The 17,761-nt window shown below is 41.7% G+C and overlaps 1 protein-coding gene across 7 annotated transcripts; it reads right to left on the reverse strand.

Moving 5' to 3' along the window:
- Positions 1–2,390: 2,390 nt before the first annotated feature.
- ewsr1b (EWS RNA-binding protein 1b) lies at positions 2,391–17,722 on the reverse strand. 7 transcript variants are annotated; one of them, XM_018749058.2, is made up of 18 exons: positions 17,670–17,722; positions 14,423–14,459; positions 14,134–14,185; positions 13,704–13,833; positions 13,471–13,485; positions 11,195–11,387; positions 10,675–10,833; positions 9,845–10,152; positions 9,273–9,459; positions 6,907–6,944; positions 6,223–6,255; positions 6,011–6,126; positions 5,753–5,882; positions 5,374–5,490; positions 5,133–5,259; positions 4,961–5,058; positions 4,409–4,655; positions 2,391–2,850 (listed from the first exon to the last, which is right to left on the reverse strand). In XM_018749058.2, the coding sequence occupies exons 1-18, from the start codon at positions 17,683–17,685 to the stop codon at positions 2,811–2,813; spliced, it is 2,043 nt and encodes a 680-aa protein (XP_018604574.1). In that variant the 5' UTR covers positions 17,686–17,722; the 3' UTR covers positions 2,391–2,810. The 7 variants fall into 7 exon arrangements, with proteins under 7 accessions (XP_018604574.1, XP_018604573.1, XP_018604576.1 ...); XM_018749057.2 differs by having other exon boundaries at positions 13,704–13,836; XM_018749060.2 differs by lacking the exon at positions 13,471–13,485.
- Positions 17,723–17,761: the final 39 nt, after the last annotated feature.

Below are 17,761 nucleotides of genomic sequence, written 5' to 3' on the forward strand. Positions count from 1 at the left end.
CGGGAGTGAGGTCATCTGCTTTCTGAAGCTGGATGAATCAGCTTTTTTGTGGGACACACAGGCGGTTAACGCTCCTGGTCTCTCTCATATACAGCTGCCACACATTCTTCACTTATAAACCTTGAGGCACCAGTCCGTGTTCAGTCATCACGACACAGTGTTCACATACACACCCACACTGTGCGGAACAGTATTATAATGTGCCTAGAAATAAACTCGTCTAAAAGCAGTGACTGTTGGTTTTAACCTGCAGTCCACAAAATCCCTCATTGTCTGACGAGAAACCGCGAAATGCGAACATTGAGAGCAGTGATTTCCTGTTTATTCTCCTCACTAAAACTGATCAGATGTGAAGACTTAACTGTTTGCTTAACAGTCGTGTGAGAGAGCAGTATGAGGTCTTGGACCAACACTGCCCGCTATTTCTGGAAGGTTTGCGAACCAGTGGAATGTTGATTGCAACAAAAAGTGGAAAAACATATTTAACATGAAGAACGTTTTAATTTCATACAGACGCGATGGACTGATCTGACTTTGAGGAGCCCTCAACTCATGTTCTATATTCACTTCTCCATAAGAACATGAGAAATACCATCATTACTAGCCTTTTCCTACGAGGAGGGATAAACTGTATATATATATATATATATATATATATATATATATACACACACACACACACACACTAGAGGAATCAACTGTGGAGTTGGCGGAACACATTCAGCCATAAAACTTATGTTCCATTTACATTCTTCAGCGGTTTTCCTTGCTTCTCCATGACCCAAAACTACAATGAAGTTTCAAGCCCGTGTTCTGGCTCAACGGGCCCCTGTGAGACAGGTCCATCTGCTTATAGGCCAAATAAGTCTCACTGAACCGTGTTTCATTTATCACCGTTTGTTACCACAAAATACTTTTTTTAGGACCAGTTTGGATGTTTTTAGTGTCCCATTTTTAGAGTAGTTTGACAAGTGTACTGAATTATTGGGACAAGACGACTTGCCTGGACACAAGACTCTCTGTTCCATCTATTTTAAGCTGGGCCTGCGTGGCGTTGGGGAGAATCTGTGCAGAACTGCAGGCAGAGAGCCGTAGTCCCAAACTAGGATCCTGGTCCTTCTCAGCTCCGAGCACCAGCTGTAGTAGCTGAAGGATTTTCTCAATGTGGCCAGCAGGGGATTAAACAAGGGTGTCATGGTAGTGCAGTTAAACAATCACAGCCAGCAATAAGCCATGCCAGCGTTGTTCATTAGCTGTTAGCTGTACCATGACATGTTGCCAGGTGCCAGTGCTGTGTCAAATGTCAATTGTGATCACAGGTACCATAATTATACATCTTCCCCCCCCCATCATTTGTTTGATATGAGAACAGAGCTGAGAAGATGCTGAAGATCCAATGACAGTGTGACTTCTACTGAATAGGTCCTCAACAGTCACTGTGCACATTCCAGTACATCCTGAGTTACATGCGTATTGGTGAAGAAAGCATTCAGTCACATGCATGTTTTTAGCCATTTTATTTTCTTCACTGTACGTTGTTTAAATTGCATCATTCAAATTACACTAAACTGAACACATCAGCTGAGTTCAAATATGACCATTTCAGAAAAGTACATTTTAAAAAGATGTTTAATGAAAAATGGATTGTAAGTGCACCAAAAACCCATGGATAGGCTACATAGCTATATGGACAGAACTTTTGGAATGTATCCACTACTCTGGGCCATTTGACTTGTATTTCTGTAATAGAAATGCTACATTTTCATGTGCATTTTTGGAAATTAAACTATTTTCTGATCACTTGGAAATAAGCCTTTTAAATCAGAGGACAGATCACTAGATTACAGCTTCAAAACATCTTAGATGTTCCATCTATTCTATGCAATGTGATTGAAATCACTTCACATTTTACTATGCAAATTAATTCTGTAATTTTTCCTCCACAATACCAAATCATGCCAAGTTTTTACTTTTAGTTCAACACCGTGTGTCCTAGGCAGGCAAGCAGTGACCGCTCTATAACCACCAGTCATTGGCTGTGATGCACTGCCACCTAATGGCCAGAAGAATCTGCCCAGACAAGAAAATCTCTCTCTCTCACACACTCACACACCGGGAGGGGGGGGGGGGGGGGGGTTTATTAGCTGTCAGATACTTCACACCAAGTAAACAGTTCAGGTACATCAGAAAGCATCCATGATGTTTAGTTCAGTAAAACAGTGAAATACATTCTCAGTTAAAACTGAACTTTCCATGTTCCTTAAGAAGGGTCATTTAAAAGCACATCTGCAACACTGATGTTAATACGCCAAGACTGACATGAAACGCTAGAGAACCAGGGAACGGACACAATTACACTACAGAATGGGTGATTCCAAAGGTTGAAATGGAACTTTTTATTAAAAACTAACATGCTCACAAAAGCAACCAAAGAACAGTCAATAGTCCACCAAGCAACACTGCTGTTACTCCTGCTTCATGTAGAATGTAGCACATGAAACTGACAAAGATCCTTTACAGTAACCACTTTGAAGCTGGCATTTTATTTCCATTAGTGAGGGGAACAAACATAAGCAAAAGTTAAAAAGCCACTAACATTGTACCTTCCAAAGTCTATACATAAAAACCATGCTTGACACTCGTTCACTTTCCATGAACAAAATAACCGGAAAAAAATACAATAAAAAACAAAACTTTCACTAACAGTAATGAAATAAGCACTAAGTTTCCATTAGCTATTATAAATATGGAATGACAACTGTGTGGCATTAAAAAAATCCTGTATTAACTGGAAGTCTGTACATGATGCCTCAGTAAGGTCTGTCGCGGCGCTCCTGACGGTGGTCTCCCCTGCAAACAAAATAAGAGGTTGTTCCTTGTGTTTGGGTTGCAACTGGAAAACCAACACAGTTTGCTAAAAATACCGCACTGATATACGGTGGTGATCCATTGTGTATTGAGCGTAACTTATTCCAAAAAAATGTGCTTGTATGGTGGATTCTTGTAAAACAACCATTACTACCACCGATTATTGAAATGGGAAAAAGTGCATTCCTCAGAAATACAAGGTTCACCCATTTTTCTCCTAAAACATGCAAAGTCCCTCATCTTCTGAACACCGAGAAGTCCAACTCGCAGTGCTCGAATGTGTGTGTGGAGCATGTAAGAGTTTCCTCTCACAGTAGAATGACATTTAAGGGGAATCCAGATGCCCCTTTCAGTGAACGTGTGTATGCTGTGTGTGCAGCCTACCTTGCCATAGCCTGCTATCCCATCTAGGGTGTAAATCCTGCCTCAGACTAAGCCGCACTGCAATCCTATACTGAACAGATGTATCCTTTTGTTATTGTTTTTGAATACTAGTATTAAATCTGCATTGCTTTAGACTGATGGCTATATACCTATTGTAACACGCTTTAATTGTGCTATATAAAGATTGGAATACATATGCTCAACTAGCGATGGGGCTACATTCCGATAAACCCATCGCAAGTGGAAAAATAAGTCGAAAAAGAATACAGTACCGCACCTACTGATCATCATAGCCTAGCCTGCCGTACCTTAAATGTGCTCAGAACACTTACCATAGGAGACACACATGGTGTTCAGCAGACACGATAGGATGTAAAAACACTAAAAAATGCTTTCAACACAGTAACTTTACACTCGTTCGTGTGCTGGAGTGGATGCTACAGCTTGTTGCCATTGCCCAGCATCAGGAGAGAGTATCGCACCACGGGAATGGATCTAAATACAAAATTCGAAGTAGGATTCTACCGAATGCATATTGCTATTGTACCATCATAACTTTGAAAAGTCGTAAGAAGAGGAGCATCTGTACTACCCGAAGAGGCAATTCTCAATTGCTGTAATCACTGGTAAACCCTTTCTGCTGATTAACTCAAAGTACTATTTATAGTAAAAGGAAAATCATTCATTCATTCATTCAATATGTATTACTTCAGGTTTTAAACTGACCAGTAAGACTTTGTTGCCTTTCAATTTTTTACCACATTAAAACTTTGCTTTAAAGCTTATTACAAGAGATTATCTTGATAAACTCCAGATTTCTGAGATGCCTGCAACTGGTCACAGAGCTACAAGATAACATGGGCAAAAGAAACCATGCTATGTGTATTTGTGTGTTGGGGAGGCTGCATGCCTTGTGTGGTGTTTGATGTCACCAAGGATTGTAAATTGAACTGAAATTTTTCACTTTTTAGCAAGTTTCTAGCTCCTGAAGCATATTTGAGTGTACAAACTGCAGACACCATTAATGTAATTGAGCTCATTGTGCAAGAGAAGACTTTTCAAAAATCTATTAAGGTAAACTAACAAAATGCTGGCAATATGCAAACAAGCATGATTTAAAGAAAGGGGGAAGAAAAAAAAAAGCCTGACAACATACTTCATATCCATCATTTTGCCAGGTGGTCCCATGCCTCTCCTGCCTCCTCTGCCACCCATTGGGTCCATGGGGGGGCCTCCTCGGCTTCCCCCACGGAACCCGCCTCTGTCCATCCCACGGCCTCCCCGAAATCCGCCTCCGCGGTCACCCCCACGACCGCCACGGAAGGCCCCTGGGCCTCCAGGACCTCCACGATCCATGCCTCTGCCACCATGGAGTCCTGGACCACCCCTGCCCCTGTCTCCACCTGGGGATAAGAGAGCTCTGTGAGACAACCATATGAAGTCCAGCAGCAGATGCCACTGAGGCAAAGTACATCAGAAACGGACATCTCTTGCTTCAAGACTTGAGGGCATGAGAACTGCAAAAAAGGATGAACTGGGTTCAAACAGACTTCTGTGGCAAACTTGTGCCTTGACAAAGGTTCAGAAAAGTACTGATACATCATACAACGCCTCAGACTAACCATCATATCATCTTGCAAAGTAGAATTAAATTTAGTAAATAGACAGGGTGAGAGGGGCATTGGGGAGTCAATGTTGCTCCAGTTACCTGGTGGGCCAAATGGAGGTGGTCCAAAGCCTTCTGGTTTAGGAGCTTTGCACTGGTTACACTCTGTCCTCCAGGAGAAATTCTGGTTCCCACAGTTCCTGTGAAGCCAGTAGTATAGGGTTAGTCATGGTCAATGATACCCGAAGGACTGCAGGGATGCAGGAACACCTACGGGTTGGGGCACTGCCAGTCTCCAGCCCTCTGCTGCATGTTGCCTGAAGGGCCACCTCTGCCTGCACCACGCGGGCCTCCACGAGGGATGAAGCCTCCCTGGTCACCACCTCCACGTCCCATCATTCCTGTGGTCATATAATAATGTTCATCATGTCTGACTTAAAGCACCATCTTTTGGCAAAAAAATCCATTGTTTTTAAAATGAATCTTCTTAAAAAAGACAGGTTCTTTACGCTCACCTCCACGACCCATCATGCCCCTACCATCTCGCATTGGCATACCCCCACGTGCAGGGCCCATCATGGGCTTGCGACGGGCCATAGACACCTTAAGCTTCTTTCCCTGGAAATCTTTGCCTAGTAATAGAAGGGATAACAAGTAGAACACCTTAAAAGCAGAAATGACAATGACCAAATGCTTACTATTCACAAAATCAAAAAATGCTATTACATTTTACAGCAAATAACTTTGCTTATTTGACTGGTCCCATAATGCTCTTAATTTTGTTACTTGGCAAACCTGTAGTAAGTAGAATTAGTAATTAGAATAATAGTAATTCTAACTAGTAATCTATCACTAATTAGGAAAAACCCATCCAACACAAGGTGCTGAACTTGCCGTCAAACCACTCCACGGCAGCCTTAGCGCAGGATGGGTCTTCATAGGACAGGGTTGCATCCCCCTTGGGCTTTCCCGTCTCCTTGTCTGTGTAGATGTTTATGGCAGGCTGACCCAACCGTTTATTCATCTGTGATAATGGATGAAATTCCATGTACTTACACTGCAGGAACAAGTCAATCACCTTGCAATGCTAAATTTCCTTTTCCATCTATCTATTGCTAATATGGAGATGACGAATTACAATGAGCTACTCACCCTAATAACTCCACAATGCTTGAAAAAGTCTGCAACTTCCTCGATTGTTGCATTTTCTGTGAGCCCAGTGATATAAATTGTACTGTTCTCAGAGTCATCCTGTTCATCAGGGCGCACTAAAAAAAGAAAGGCTGCAAGTGTTAACAGGAGAAGGTACAGCAAGCTACAGAAAATGATAAAATGTACACGAAGGACCAAGACATGCCACTTACACATTTCACGGTCTGGTCTGTCGTTCATGGGTCCTGTCGTCCATCAAGGGAGGAAGAGAAGAGAAATACTAGTGAGTCAGGCTGCATAAGAAAAACTGTCTGCTATTCTGCTGCTACCAAGTTAATGGATTTGTTTTGAGTCACCCAGGCACATCTACTCCTTTGAGCATATTCAGGTCATATGAAAAAGAACCTTGTGTCATTCCACCATTTACACCAGAGAAAAATTAATATGGATGACATATAAAAGACCCAATTTGGAAAAAAAAAAAAAAAATTGTGCCATTGGAAAGGTTGTTTGAAAACCACTAAAAACCCAGAATACCAGGGGTTCAAAATAAAATTCCTTGAGTTTAATAACAGCCATTTCTTGTAGCTCTAACACACACCTGAAAAGCTGACATTAAGTGTTTTTGGAGGGGGTATGGCTGAAATTTTAGGAATATGAAACACTGCACATTTCACTTTGACGTTACCTCCTTTGTAATTTCCCCACAGAATACCATCAATTGAATCATTTTTACCACTCTGGAGGTTAAAATGGAACCCCTTACACTTCTATACCCAAACTGCCGGCAGTACACTTATCTATGAAATACTGCACACCAAAGAAAAGTTCAAAACACTCAGATTAATGTATTGTATGGTTCATTTTACTAGCCAGTTTAATACTCATTAACTTACCACCAGGCTTAATGAAGCCACCTCTGTCTCCAGCGATGCTGGGGAAATAAACGGAGATATGAAGGCGATTTCCCTTTAAAGAGCCACTTCCGAACCTCAAGCCCAGCAAGCTCATTGGGGTGGGAGGGGGATTGGGAGGACTGGGGTTGACACAGCTCTGGCTAGCTCTCTGAACACCCCCAAGTAACAGTTTTACACAGGCTTTAAGGAACTTGTACATAGGGGGTGGTTACAATTTCAGGGGCATGGACTTTGCTGTACACGTTACTCAACTGTTGCGGCTATACAGTATGGGGTTTCCATACGAGGGATGTTTCAATCTTTATTACCTTTTCAAAGGGTGAAAAACCCCAAAGCACTTTATACAACAGAAAACATTATTTCAGATGCATCTCTTTTATGATCATCACTGCTCAAAGGTTCAATACAACTTTTATAGTAAGAGACATTTGAGACTACAGTGTTAAAGGATAAAATAAAATCCCAATTTAGATATGATGAAATTTATAAAGGATGCCCAGCAGGACAGTAATCAAAGAGATACCTCTAAAATAAATTACTTACAGAGTAAGCTGAGACAAATCAGCTTTAAATAAATACACGAAGTACACTTTGGTTTACAAAGATTTTTGCTGAAATTACACAATTCTAATACAAAACCATATTACAATATCCATTAAAAAAGCACAAAAATACATTTAGATTTTTAAATACAGTTTGTACATTTCACACGTGACATCTCCGTCTATATGTAGACTGGATTCTCTAAGTCCCCACTGTTCATTATGCTGCCGGCTCAGTACTGAGTACTTTTAAAGTATTGATGTGTTTACATGGCTCTCACTTTGTAACCTGTAGCATATAAATGCGACAAAGCATGTTAAAGTGTGCAAAAAATGACATCACAAAACATTTGCAAAGAATTCACCACATTTCAAAACCCACACTCAGTTACCCTTACTTATGCAAAGAAAAGGTGAAAGCATGTCATCTGAAAGGACTGCCCCAAAATATTTTTCCCTGAGATGAATACCAATACAATCTTATGCACTTCTGATCTGATAATCTGAAAATAAACCTGATCACTGTAAATGAACCTAAGCAAATGTGCTAAAATCACCTGCCCGGTGGCAACTCTAGATCCTTGACCAAAAAAATAGTTAATTTAAACACCATTTTGCCTATGTAAGTGACTGCTTTCACCATTTAAAAACCAGAAATTTGCATTTCCCATGAAAGGTGAACCCCTTTTGTCATTATAACCATACTTCATCCCTTTTGCTATTCAAGGTATGAATATACCTCAGCAAATTTGTATTCATGCTGTGTAAACTGCAGAAAAAAAAAAAAAGAATCCATGTACCTAGAGGGGTTTCACCTGGCCTGTATTCACAGATGATTTGGTACAGAAGACAAATCCTTCAACCCATGCCGGATGCTACAGAAATCGTCAATCCAGTTGGCTACATGCGGCAAAGAACTTTGGGCTCACTGGACTTACCGTTTAAAAGACTTGTGATGCTACAAAATACACCTCAAAGCTGAACATAAAGATAACGCAGTATGTACTGTTTATGTAATACACCTTTTAAAACAAACCATTCTCGAGAATAAGCGCCAACTACGTATCATCCTGTAGCATCCAGCATAGTGGCTGGATATAACCGCAGGGCAAACATCCGCAGGCAAACAAAGCCCATGGGCACCATGGAGCTGATTTTCATGCAGGCCACAGATATATGGCACTTTGGCCAAGACTGCTATGCTTGGATCACAGTAATTCAAGATAATTTAGTGAATGGAGGGTACATCTAATGCAATTGTAGAGGATCATGTCCACATGTTTGTTAGTGGATGTTTGCACCAGGCCTGTAGTTTCCAACACATTGACCTTCTTACCTTTGGCCACACAAGGACAGGGCTGGAGGGACTATGTCATTAGGGCACAGGTGAGCAATCATGCCCCAAGAGGGCTGTAGGTTTTGGGGGTTTTGCTGCATCTAAGCATATGCATATATATATATATATATATATATATATATATATATATATATAGAAAAATATATAAAAACCCTGAGGCAGTGTCCTTTGCAAATGGTGTTAACACTGACTCCTTGTTTGGACATACAAAGTCCTATAGCCCTCAGACTGTTAAGCCCACCTGTGTAGTAGAGGCTTTGTAGTAGCAGTAGTGGATGAAACCAGGGAATAACCTAAAATACATCTATTTGCATGTTCCTAATGACAAAAGAACCTCTGGCACATATGGCCATGACGTGGCCTCCAGCCCCATGTAACCTGGCCTCTGCTCCTGTGTATGAAGGGAGGAAAAGGAGTCAGTAGTGAGGAGTGAGAAGAGCACTTACCCCATGCCTCCACGGCCTGGACCCCCATGAAGTCCACCACTGGGCATCATGGCACCCCTGTCATAGCCTCCCCGACCACGGCCCCGGCCATCCATGGCACGGCCCTCACCAGGCCCAGGGAAGCCCCCTGGCTCCCCACCTGAGTAGCCACCCCCCATGCTGCTGGGGCGATCCTGCCTGTAGTTACCTAAAGAAAGGAGGGAGACAACCATGAGCAAAGGGCAGCAGAGGGTAGGTTTCCAAAACATGGAAAACTACCCTGGAAAGTATTACAATACCAAGGGGAAACATACCTTTTTAATTTACATATTGTCACACTTGAATACCCTTTCCTTATTTGCTTGGAATAAATTCCAGGTTTAACTCCATTTCAAAAACAGTCCAGATACACATTCACACACTATAAAAAAAAAAAAAAAAAAAATCTTGAGAAGGAAAAAGTCAAATATTCACCAATCACCACCCAAAATTTAATTTGTATTGCACATTTTTAGACAGACGGAACAATACAGACACCTAAAGGCACAAGATACTGTGTGCCAATTATGGATCAAACGAGAATGCACACTCACTGTACTGACTGGGTGGGTTGTAACTGCTCTGTTGCCCATAGCTGCCTCCCTGCTGGCCATACTGAGAGGACGGTGGAGGCTGTCCATAAGAACTGGAAGGTGGGGGATAGCTGGAGGACGGAGGTGGCTGCTGCTGCTGTGGTGGTGGCTGCTGCTGATAGCTCCCCTGCTGGCCATAGCTGCTCTGCTGACCATAGCCACCCTGCTGGCCCTGGTAGCCACCCTGCTGCTGAGGCTGCTGCCCATAGCCTCCAGGCTGGGAGTATGAGCCCTGCTCATAGCTGGAAGGCTGGCTGCTGCTGCTGTAGCTGAGTCAAAAGAAAGTAAAAGAGTGGCGGTTTAGAAGCAAACTGCACATTTCAGTAAAGTAAGCGACTGAATGACAGGCGGATAAAAGTTACTCATTTGAATGGTCTTTAATCCTGCTAGAGGGGGAAAATTAAAATATATATATAAAAAAATCAGGGCCTAGAAAAGCCATCTTTACAGACAAAGCTTGGTGGGGATGGAGAGATGTCCACATTTTCAGTTTAACCAATAAAAGAAATGGCATGATAGTTTGAGCTTTTATTGTGGAATCTCCCTATAAAATGAACGTGGTGTCCAAAGATGGAGCTCCCAGTACAGGTAATATAAGCAAACAACGTCAGCAAAAAAAAAAAAAACAACTAACAGACACCAGAAGCAGACATTTTGTAAGCAGTAGGAAATTCCAAAAAAATATACAGCCAGAAGGGCAATGTCCCAAGTGAAAAACCGTGCAGGGATGGAACTGTGGTGGGCCAACCTTACCTGGAGTACCAGGGGCCACCGTATGGGGGGATAGTTACCTGGAGGTGGAGTAGGAAGCCTGGGCACCACCTGACTGCGGAGGGTAAGAGCCAGGCACCTGGGAGTACGCGAAATTACTCTGGCCGTAGCCCTGGCTATAGGCAGACGGGTTTGCCTGGGCTTGTGGGTTCTCCGGGGGCTTGCTCACTTCCTGTGCTCTAAAAGTTAAATCAGCAGTCAGATCATAGGCTCCTCCACCAAGCAAAAGTGAAAATTCACGAGAAACAAAGTGTCGGACTACCCCCAAAAAAGTTCACGACTTCCTCCCCCAGATTACTTCAAGAGCAACAAAGGCAGTGAACATGGCAGACCCTTCACCTGATAAGTGAGAAAGAAAAAAGGGGGAGGAGGGGAAAAAATTGCAAGACAGCTACCCTGTTCCAGATGGCAAAGGTGTGCCTAAATTCAACAATAAATGTGTATTTAGTCATGCTTTGTGCAGGGCTTAGGTGTAGTGCAGAGAACAGTACAAGTGTCACGGGACAGGGCCTAAACACAGTTGTGCCCATAGGGACTTACCTAGGGGGTGCAGTGGAGGAAGGCTGCTGGCCATAACTGGGGTAGGCAGACTGGGCCCCATAGCCCTGCTGCGCCCCATAGGATGTCTGAGTGCTGGAGGTGGAGGCTGGGGCACTATCATAGCTGCTTGCACCATAGCCCTGGGTAGGCTGGCTGTATCCTTGGGGAGTGGCAGGGGTGGGGGTGTACCCAGCTAGAATGGAGAGGGAAAGGACAGTCAGTATGAAAGTGCATGGTGTCCATGAAACTACACGGGAGCTCACAACACTTAGGACAGAGACCATAAAACTAAGGATACACTGGCTACTCGTGCTACGAACAGATTAATTATTCATTTTTCAAGATATAAACATTTTCCAAGTACTCATTCCTTATAACCAATTATTTCCTGAAAGGGGCCCTCATCAACAAATGCAGATAAAGGGCACAATTACACACAATTTAAATGTGAAAATAACTTGTTCCAAAGCCATTCCAGGTTTTGAAAAAACCTATATGGCCAATACCACAAGGAAAGAGTTATGTGGCACAATTTAAAGAATTAAAAAGTCAGGTACTATAATAGTGCTTTAAAAAAAAAAAAAAAAAAAGAGCACATCAAATTTTCTTCCTTAACACGTTATGTTCTCTATACTGAAACCTAAAGCAAGAGTTGTTTCATCACTACACTATAGCACCTCAACCTTTAGCTTCAACCTACAAACACTCATACATTTCACCCATTTTTCACTTCTCCATGTGAGCCCGAGCCCCCCCCCCTTCTCTTTAAATCCAATATTCACAATAACGTGTATAAACACAAAAAATGTAAAAACAGTACAAATGCAGGGGTACATACAAAACTGCTATGTTGTGTTATTATAACCAATAACTACTAAAGTGTTAGTTTTAAAAGTATTTGATGATATTTGGCATAAATGGGTGTCAATTTTGGGGCTCAGGAATGCATAAACTTAAAATAGAAACTAAAGGTAAAACCTCTGATAAGAATTCACCTTGGAAAAAGTTTTTCAGAAAACCACCTTTGTAAGGTGGGGGGCTACAAAACAGTTGCTGTACAGATAGCTGAAATGTCAGGTAGCGCAAATGTACAGATAACCGGTATATTTTCCATTTATCTACAAGTGGTCCTCAAGTTACAACATGCAACTTATGAGGTAAATGGGGCCACGGTCACAAGTCCAGGTTATCATATCCGAGTCCTGACATTTGATCATAATGTCTAACAATGACTGCTCCATCTGCTGGGAGTGCCATATCTGTTACCATTTGTGTCTGTCAGGATTTGGGTATCCAAAACAGATTCAGTTCTTAAAACTTTTCATCTGCGATTATTACTTTTCATTTTAAATGGACAGCAAGCAAAGCACTGAGCTTTCCTTACTAAAGACTACTGTACAGTCATTGCAGTATTCATTACAAAATTACTGTACTACATCCATAGTCTACATTACATATGTGTCATGCTGAGCTACTGCATGTGAATATACAAACATTTATAAAGCTACAAACTGAACAGGATTTTGGAAAAGGATTAATTAACCTCACTTAGTGTTTAGAGTTGCTGGATTTTTATTCATGATACTAATAAAACAAAAAAGCAAGTTGCAAATGTTTATAGGATAAGTAAAAATGGCACTAAGTTTAGACAATGTACTTTTTAGCATTCATTTTAAAGTTTTTTTTTTTTTTTTAAATTATATACTGAAACCAATTTTTAAACAACACCTATAGCCAAAACTTTTTCAGAACCTGACCTACAAGCAAAAGGAGATAACATATTTAGTGATGCCTTAGTCCAAGGGAATTTACAATGTTAAACAGCTAGTCACTGATTTATACAGCAGAACAATATAACACAGATGTGCACTTGCAGAACACACTAAGCAGAATACAGTCAACTCACCAGAAACATGTCTTTGGGCTGTGGGACTATACCCAGGTGAAAACATGCAAACTCCACAGGGACTATGCCCCAATTTATGCAGCCATTAGGAGAACAGGACAAATAGGTCTGAACCCTTTCTTGAATGACTTGGTGATAAAAGCAACTTAATTTAAAAAAGACATTATGAATAGATACCCTGTACCAACTGTGTTCGTGAGTAGAGGAGCCAGTGCATTTAATAAAACACCTTTGTGTCCAATTCAACTGCCAATCAGGAACATCTTTTGCACCAAGCATTAAATGCCAGCATCCGTTTTCTCATTTCACTGTGCAGGCCACGGTATAACAATGGAAAGAGATGCATGCAAATAGAAAAAACTGCTCAAACCTGCAGTTGTCCCTTCTGCTCAGGGATGGCAGTAACAAAGGAGCAAGAGGGTAAATTAAAGTGAAACACTAGTAGTGTTGACCAGGGATCAAGCAAAAAGGGAAAGCTACAAGATTTTTTAAGCCAAGGTCAATGCATTGCCAAGTGACACTTCAGTTACCTCCAGTTGTGACAGTTCAACCTGGAAACCAAACTGCATGGCTGCACAGATATTTGAAGAGTCAGTAACTTACCAGAAGGCGGATGTCCATAAGATGACCCATAAGCTGGCTGAGCATAGCCCCCCGTTGAAGGTGTACTTTGCGTGTAAGCGGAGTCAGCAGAAGGCTGGCCATAAGACCCATACCCTTGCTGGCCATACGACTGCTGAAACAAAAACAAAACAGCATCACAATTGTTTTTACTGAAAAAAAAAAGAAGAAAAAAAAAAATTTACCTGAAGTGACTTGGAAATGTCAGTAGATACTTCTTGTGTAAGGCAAATTCCATAAATAAGACATGATGAAGCATGTGGTAATACAGCATTTAAGGGCAGGAATTTCTTATAAACTTCCAATAAACAAAGTGGGAGCTTCTTAAAAAGTGCTTAACAGGCACAGTCAAGATTCTACAGATATCACCTTCTTTACAGTATATAAAAAGCTAAGGAGAAAGAACGCTCACCTGAGTGCTCTGTCCATAGGCCTGAGAGGGCTGGGCTCCATATGAACCATACCTACCAAGGGAAGAAGGTATTGAGAGCTCATCCCAACATCACAGTTTTAAAAAAGCCCCCACATTTCACTATAAATTCAAGTAAACCTGCCCCAAAACAATGACAAACCGATCATTTTGGTTAGGTGAACATGTAGACAAAAACAAAGAAAAGACTAATAATGGATGCTGCACAACATTCATGAAGTAATAGCTCATTTGGTCAATTAATTAAAATTGACAATCCTAGGTAACTTACCCCTGCTGGGCACCACCCTGGCTATAGCTACTGTAGTCTGTAAAACATAAGAAATTTGGTTAAATCTGAACTTACAAATGCAGTACACAATTTGACAAATTTTCTTACCCACAGATGGAGTACTATATTATGGTCGTTTGCTGCTGTGTCGGCAATTCCAAAAATGCTGGCTATCAGCAGATACGACTTGACACCAAGAATAAAAGCAACGCTTTGTCCTATCACACTACAGAGAAAGTGGATGCTGGCTGAAGACCGAAAAGCAGCAGCTTTTTCCTTTAAAAAAAAAAAAAAAAAAGGATTCTTGCTTAGTGGAATACTTTTGACGCTTTATACTTTTTGTACGCTCTTCTCCCCTACACTGATAATTTCACACACCAAGTCATGTCCTCTGCAGTAATATATACCGTCTTGATTAAAAGCAAATTGTTTATGATCAATGGCTTACCAAGTCAGATTTAACAAGCTTAAATTTTACACCACACACAAAATTAAACATTTAAAGTGACAGGTTGGTTATGTTTATACAACTGCCATCTATATTTTGCATTTAGTTATTTCAATGGTCACAATGTCTGCTGACAAGCAATCTTCTAAGAAGAAAAACTCCCATGAAAGGACCGAATAAATTTAGCCATCAATTCTGGCAACTCTGATGTGGGGGGGGAGAGATAGGCTACTTGATGGTAAGCCATTTTAAACCCGGAAGTTTGCTGCAATTGATTCACGTTCTAAAAGCTGCTGCTGATTATTCAAAATAGACTAGAAAATGTTTAATTCAAGAGGTTAAGCTCAGTATGATTTTGATATGGCTTGACATTTAGACGCACCTCCATACACTCAAAAGTCACACACCCTAAATGTTACACTGAACAACAATTTTAACACTGGTCTGATTTAATGTGTACTCCAAAGTACAGATCCCAATGAGGCAAAGTTGTTTAGTTACAAATTACATTTATATTTCCTTCCAGATGTTACTATTGACAGTATTAGCACAAATTTGACATCTTGCTCAGATTGGCAAATGTGTTTATACACTTGACAACGTTTTATCATCTTTAGGTTATGAGAAGCCTGAAAATGCCCAGAAACTAAAGCTTGGTAGCTAGCTAGAAAAGTACATGACTTATCCAATCCATTTTCATTAAACGTGTGGACACATAAAATACCAAGCTTTATATACACACATATGTATATATATAATATATACACACACACACACACACACACACACACCTTCCTATAGCTGTCTGGATCAAATTTAAGACCCTGGTTATGGCCTACAAATGCATCAATAAAACTGCTCCCAGATATCTACAACACAATCATCTGCTACATCCCAACCAGACTGCTTGGCTCTTGTACATCGCAAGCAGACCGCTTGGTCACACGCAAAAGGCAAAGTACGGAGGTTCTTGGTTCCGGCTCCGATGTGGTGGAATGACCCCCCCCCCTCACTCAGAACTGCCGAGTCTGTCCAGACTCACTTCACCCATCCTCTCAATTTCACGTATGGTGTAAATGTTCATACACGACAACGTTACAATCACGCCCAAACAAACCTTTACGCAGCTACTCCTGTAATGTAAATCTTTATGAGCATTTCCAAAAAAAAAAAAGAAAAGAAAAAAAACTGCTAGGAAGGTGATCAGGAATCATGGATATTCTTTTTTTATGCAGCCACGTGTGATTCCTAATGTAACGCACACATTGTATTTTCTATAAAATATAGATCGCTTTGGAGAAAAGCATCTGCTAAATGAATAAATGTACATATACATACACACATTTTGCACAAATATGTAACCAGAGATTGTTTTTAAAGACACATACAGTTCTCTCTCTAAACAAGTACTTCAAGACTATTCTTGAACGTTGGCTGGGATCCCGCAGCTTGGAGCGCTATCTAATAGCTCTGGATGGTGTGGATAGGAGAGCCATTTTCACAGCTGGCAGGCAGTGTTTATGGTGAGAAATTTAATTTTCAGTGGAACCACTGCAGCGAATGATCCACCTCCGTGTAATGGGCAACATTCTAATAAGGCGACAGGAGGTCTGAACTAAGGCCTAGCGCCTACAACTCAGACTCCACTTCACAGCAGTCAGCTGCTCATTCATAATTCTAGTTAATCGATTCCTTCAATTTACCTCCATTACAGAATTGATGGAAGTGTACTTAATTTGCTAAATTCACATTTCTTCAACACTTCTCTAGTGACACTTATCGTTTTGATGAGGGACAGTGTTGTAAGAAAAATTAGAAACCAATGATGATCAAAACATCAGAGATCAAATTAGCAGAGTGAGTTCAGTCAACTTTGTTGGTTGGCGAACCGAAAAGATGATTTCTACCCAAGAGAGGTTGTCTTGGCGAGGGATCTGAACGCATTATTTTGGGGAATCTGGCTGCACAACCCGCTTGCCAAAGTCCTACTAGGCCCCACCTTACAGAGAGAGCGGCCGGGCCGCCGCGCAGCCAAGGAGCCGCAAGCGATTCTGTCCCCATCGGCATCGGGCAGAAGAACCGCCGTTATAAAGACCGGGAAATTCGAGTATAATTTACAGGACGACACGTGACGTCGCAAGGCAAAGGGAATTTCGAGATTTCGGGCCGATTTGATTCGGCTGTCCCATCTTCCTGCGGGCCGGGAAAATCAAAATGGTGAACAGCGAGCCGAGCGCTGCTCGGGCCACACATCATGTCTGCTACCTTCACAGAAACACCCCCGTCGCGAACTGAGAGCAGTTATTATAAATTAAGGTACAAAATCGTGCGAATCCACGTATTACAGCTGAGCTGGGCTACAACGCGGCGCGGTGAGTCACACGGACGTAGACGCGCGCGCTCCCGCGGCGGAGTTCCTCGCGCTCTCTGCTGGCACGCGGCATTGTCGCGCCATTTCACAACTATTCCCCACACCAGCTGCGAACCCCCGACGCAACGTGTGCGTTTCGAGTAAATCCCGAATCCACAAACGTGTAGAATTACTAAGTGCTCCAGCCAAACCATTTATCAACGTACCCAATGAAACCGTTACAAATTAATGAGAAGGGACCGGTAAGGAACATGATGATGCCCCCCTCCCCCAACGAAAGCGTACCATCCTCAGTAGGAATCTACAAAGCGAAATACAACAATACAACATGCACAGACTAAGGTACGAAAAGTTTAAATAAACAATCCTTAACTGTTTCGTACACACGTAAACAATTGTACCAGATTTCACAATTTAACAGAGCTCACCTGCAGACGACGCCATTTCGCGTTACCTCAGTAAAATTAGGGAAATGCGCATGCGCGGAGTTAACAACTCCAGCATCTACCAACATTAGAGA

The sequence above is a fragment of the Scleropages formosus genome, chromosome 19, assembly GCF_900964775.1.
Source record: "Scleropages formosus chromosome 19, fSclFor1.1, whole genome shotgun sequence".
Classification (NCBI taxonomy): Eukaryota; Metazoa; Chordata; class Actinopteri; order Osteoglossiformes; family Osteoglossidae; genus Scleropages; species Scleropages formosus.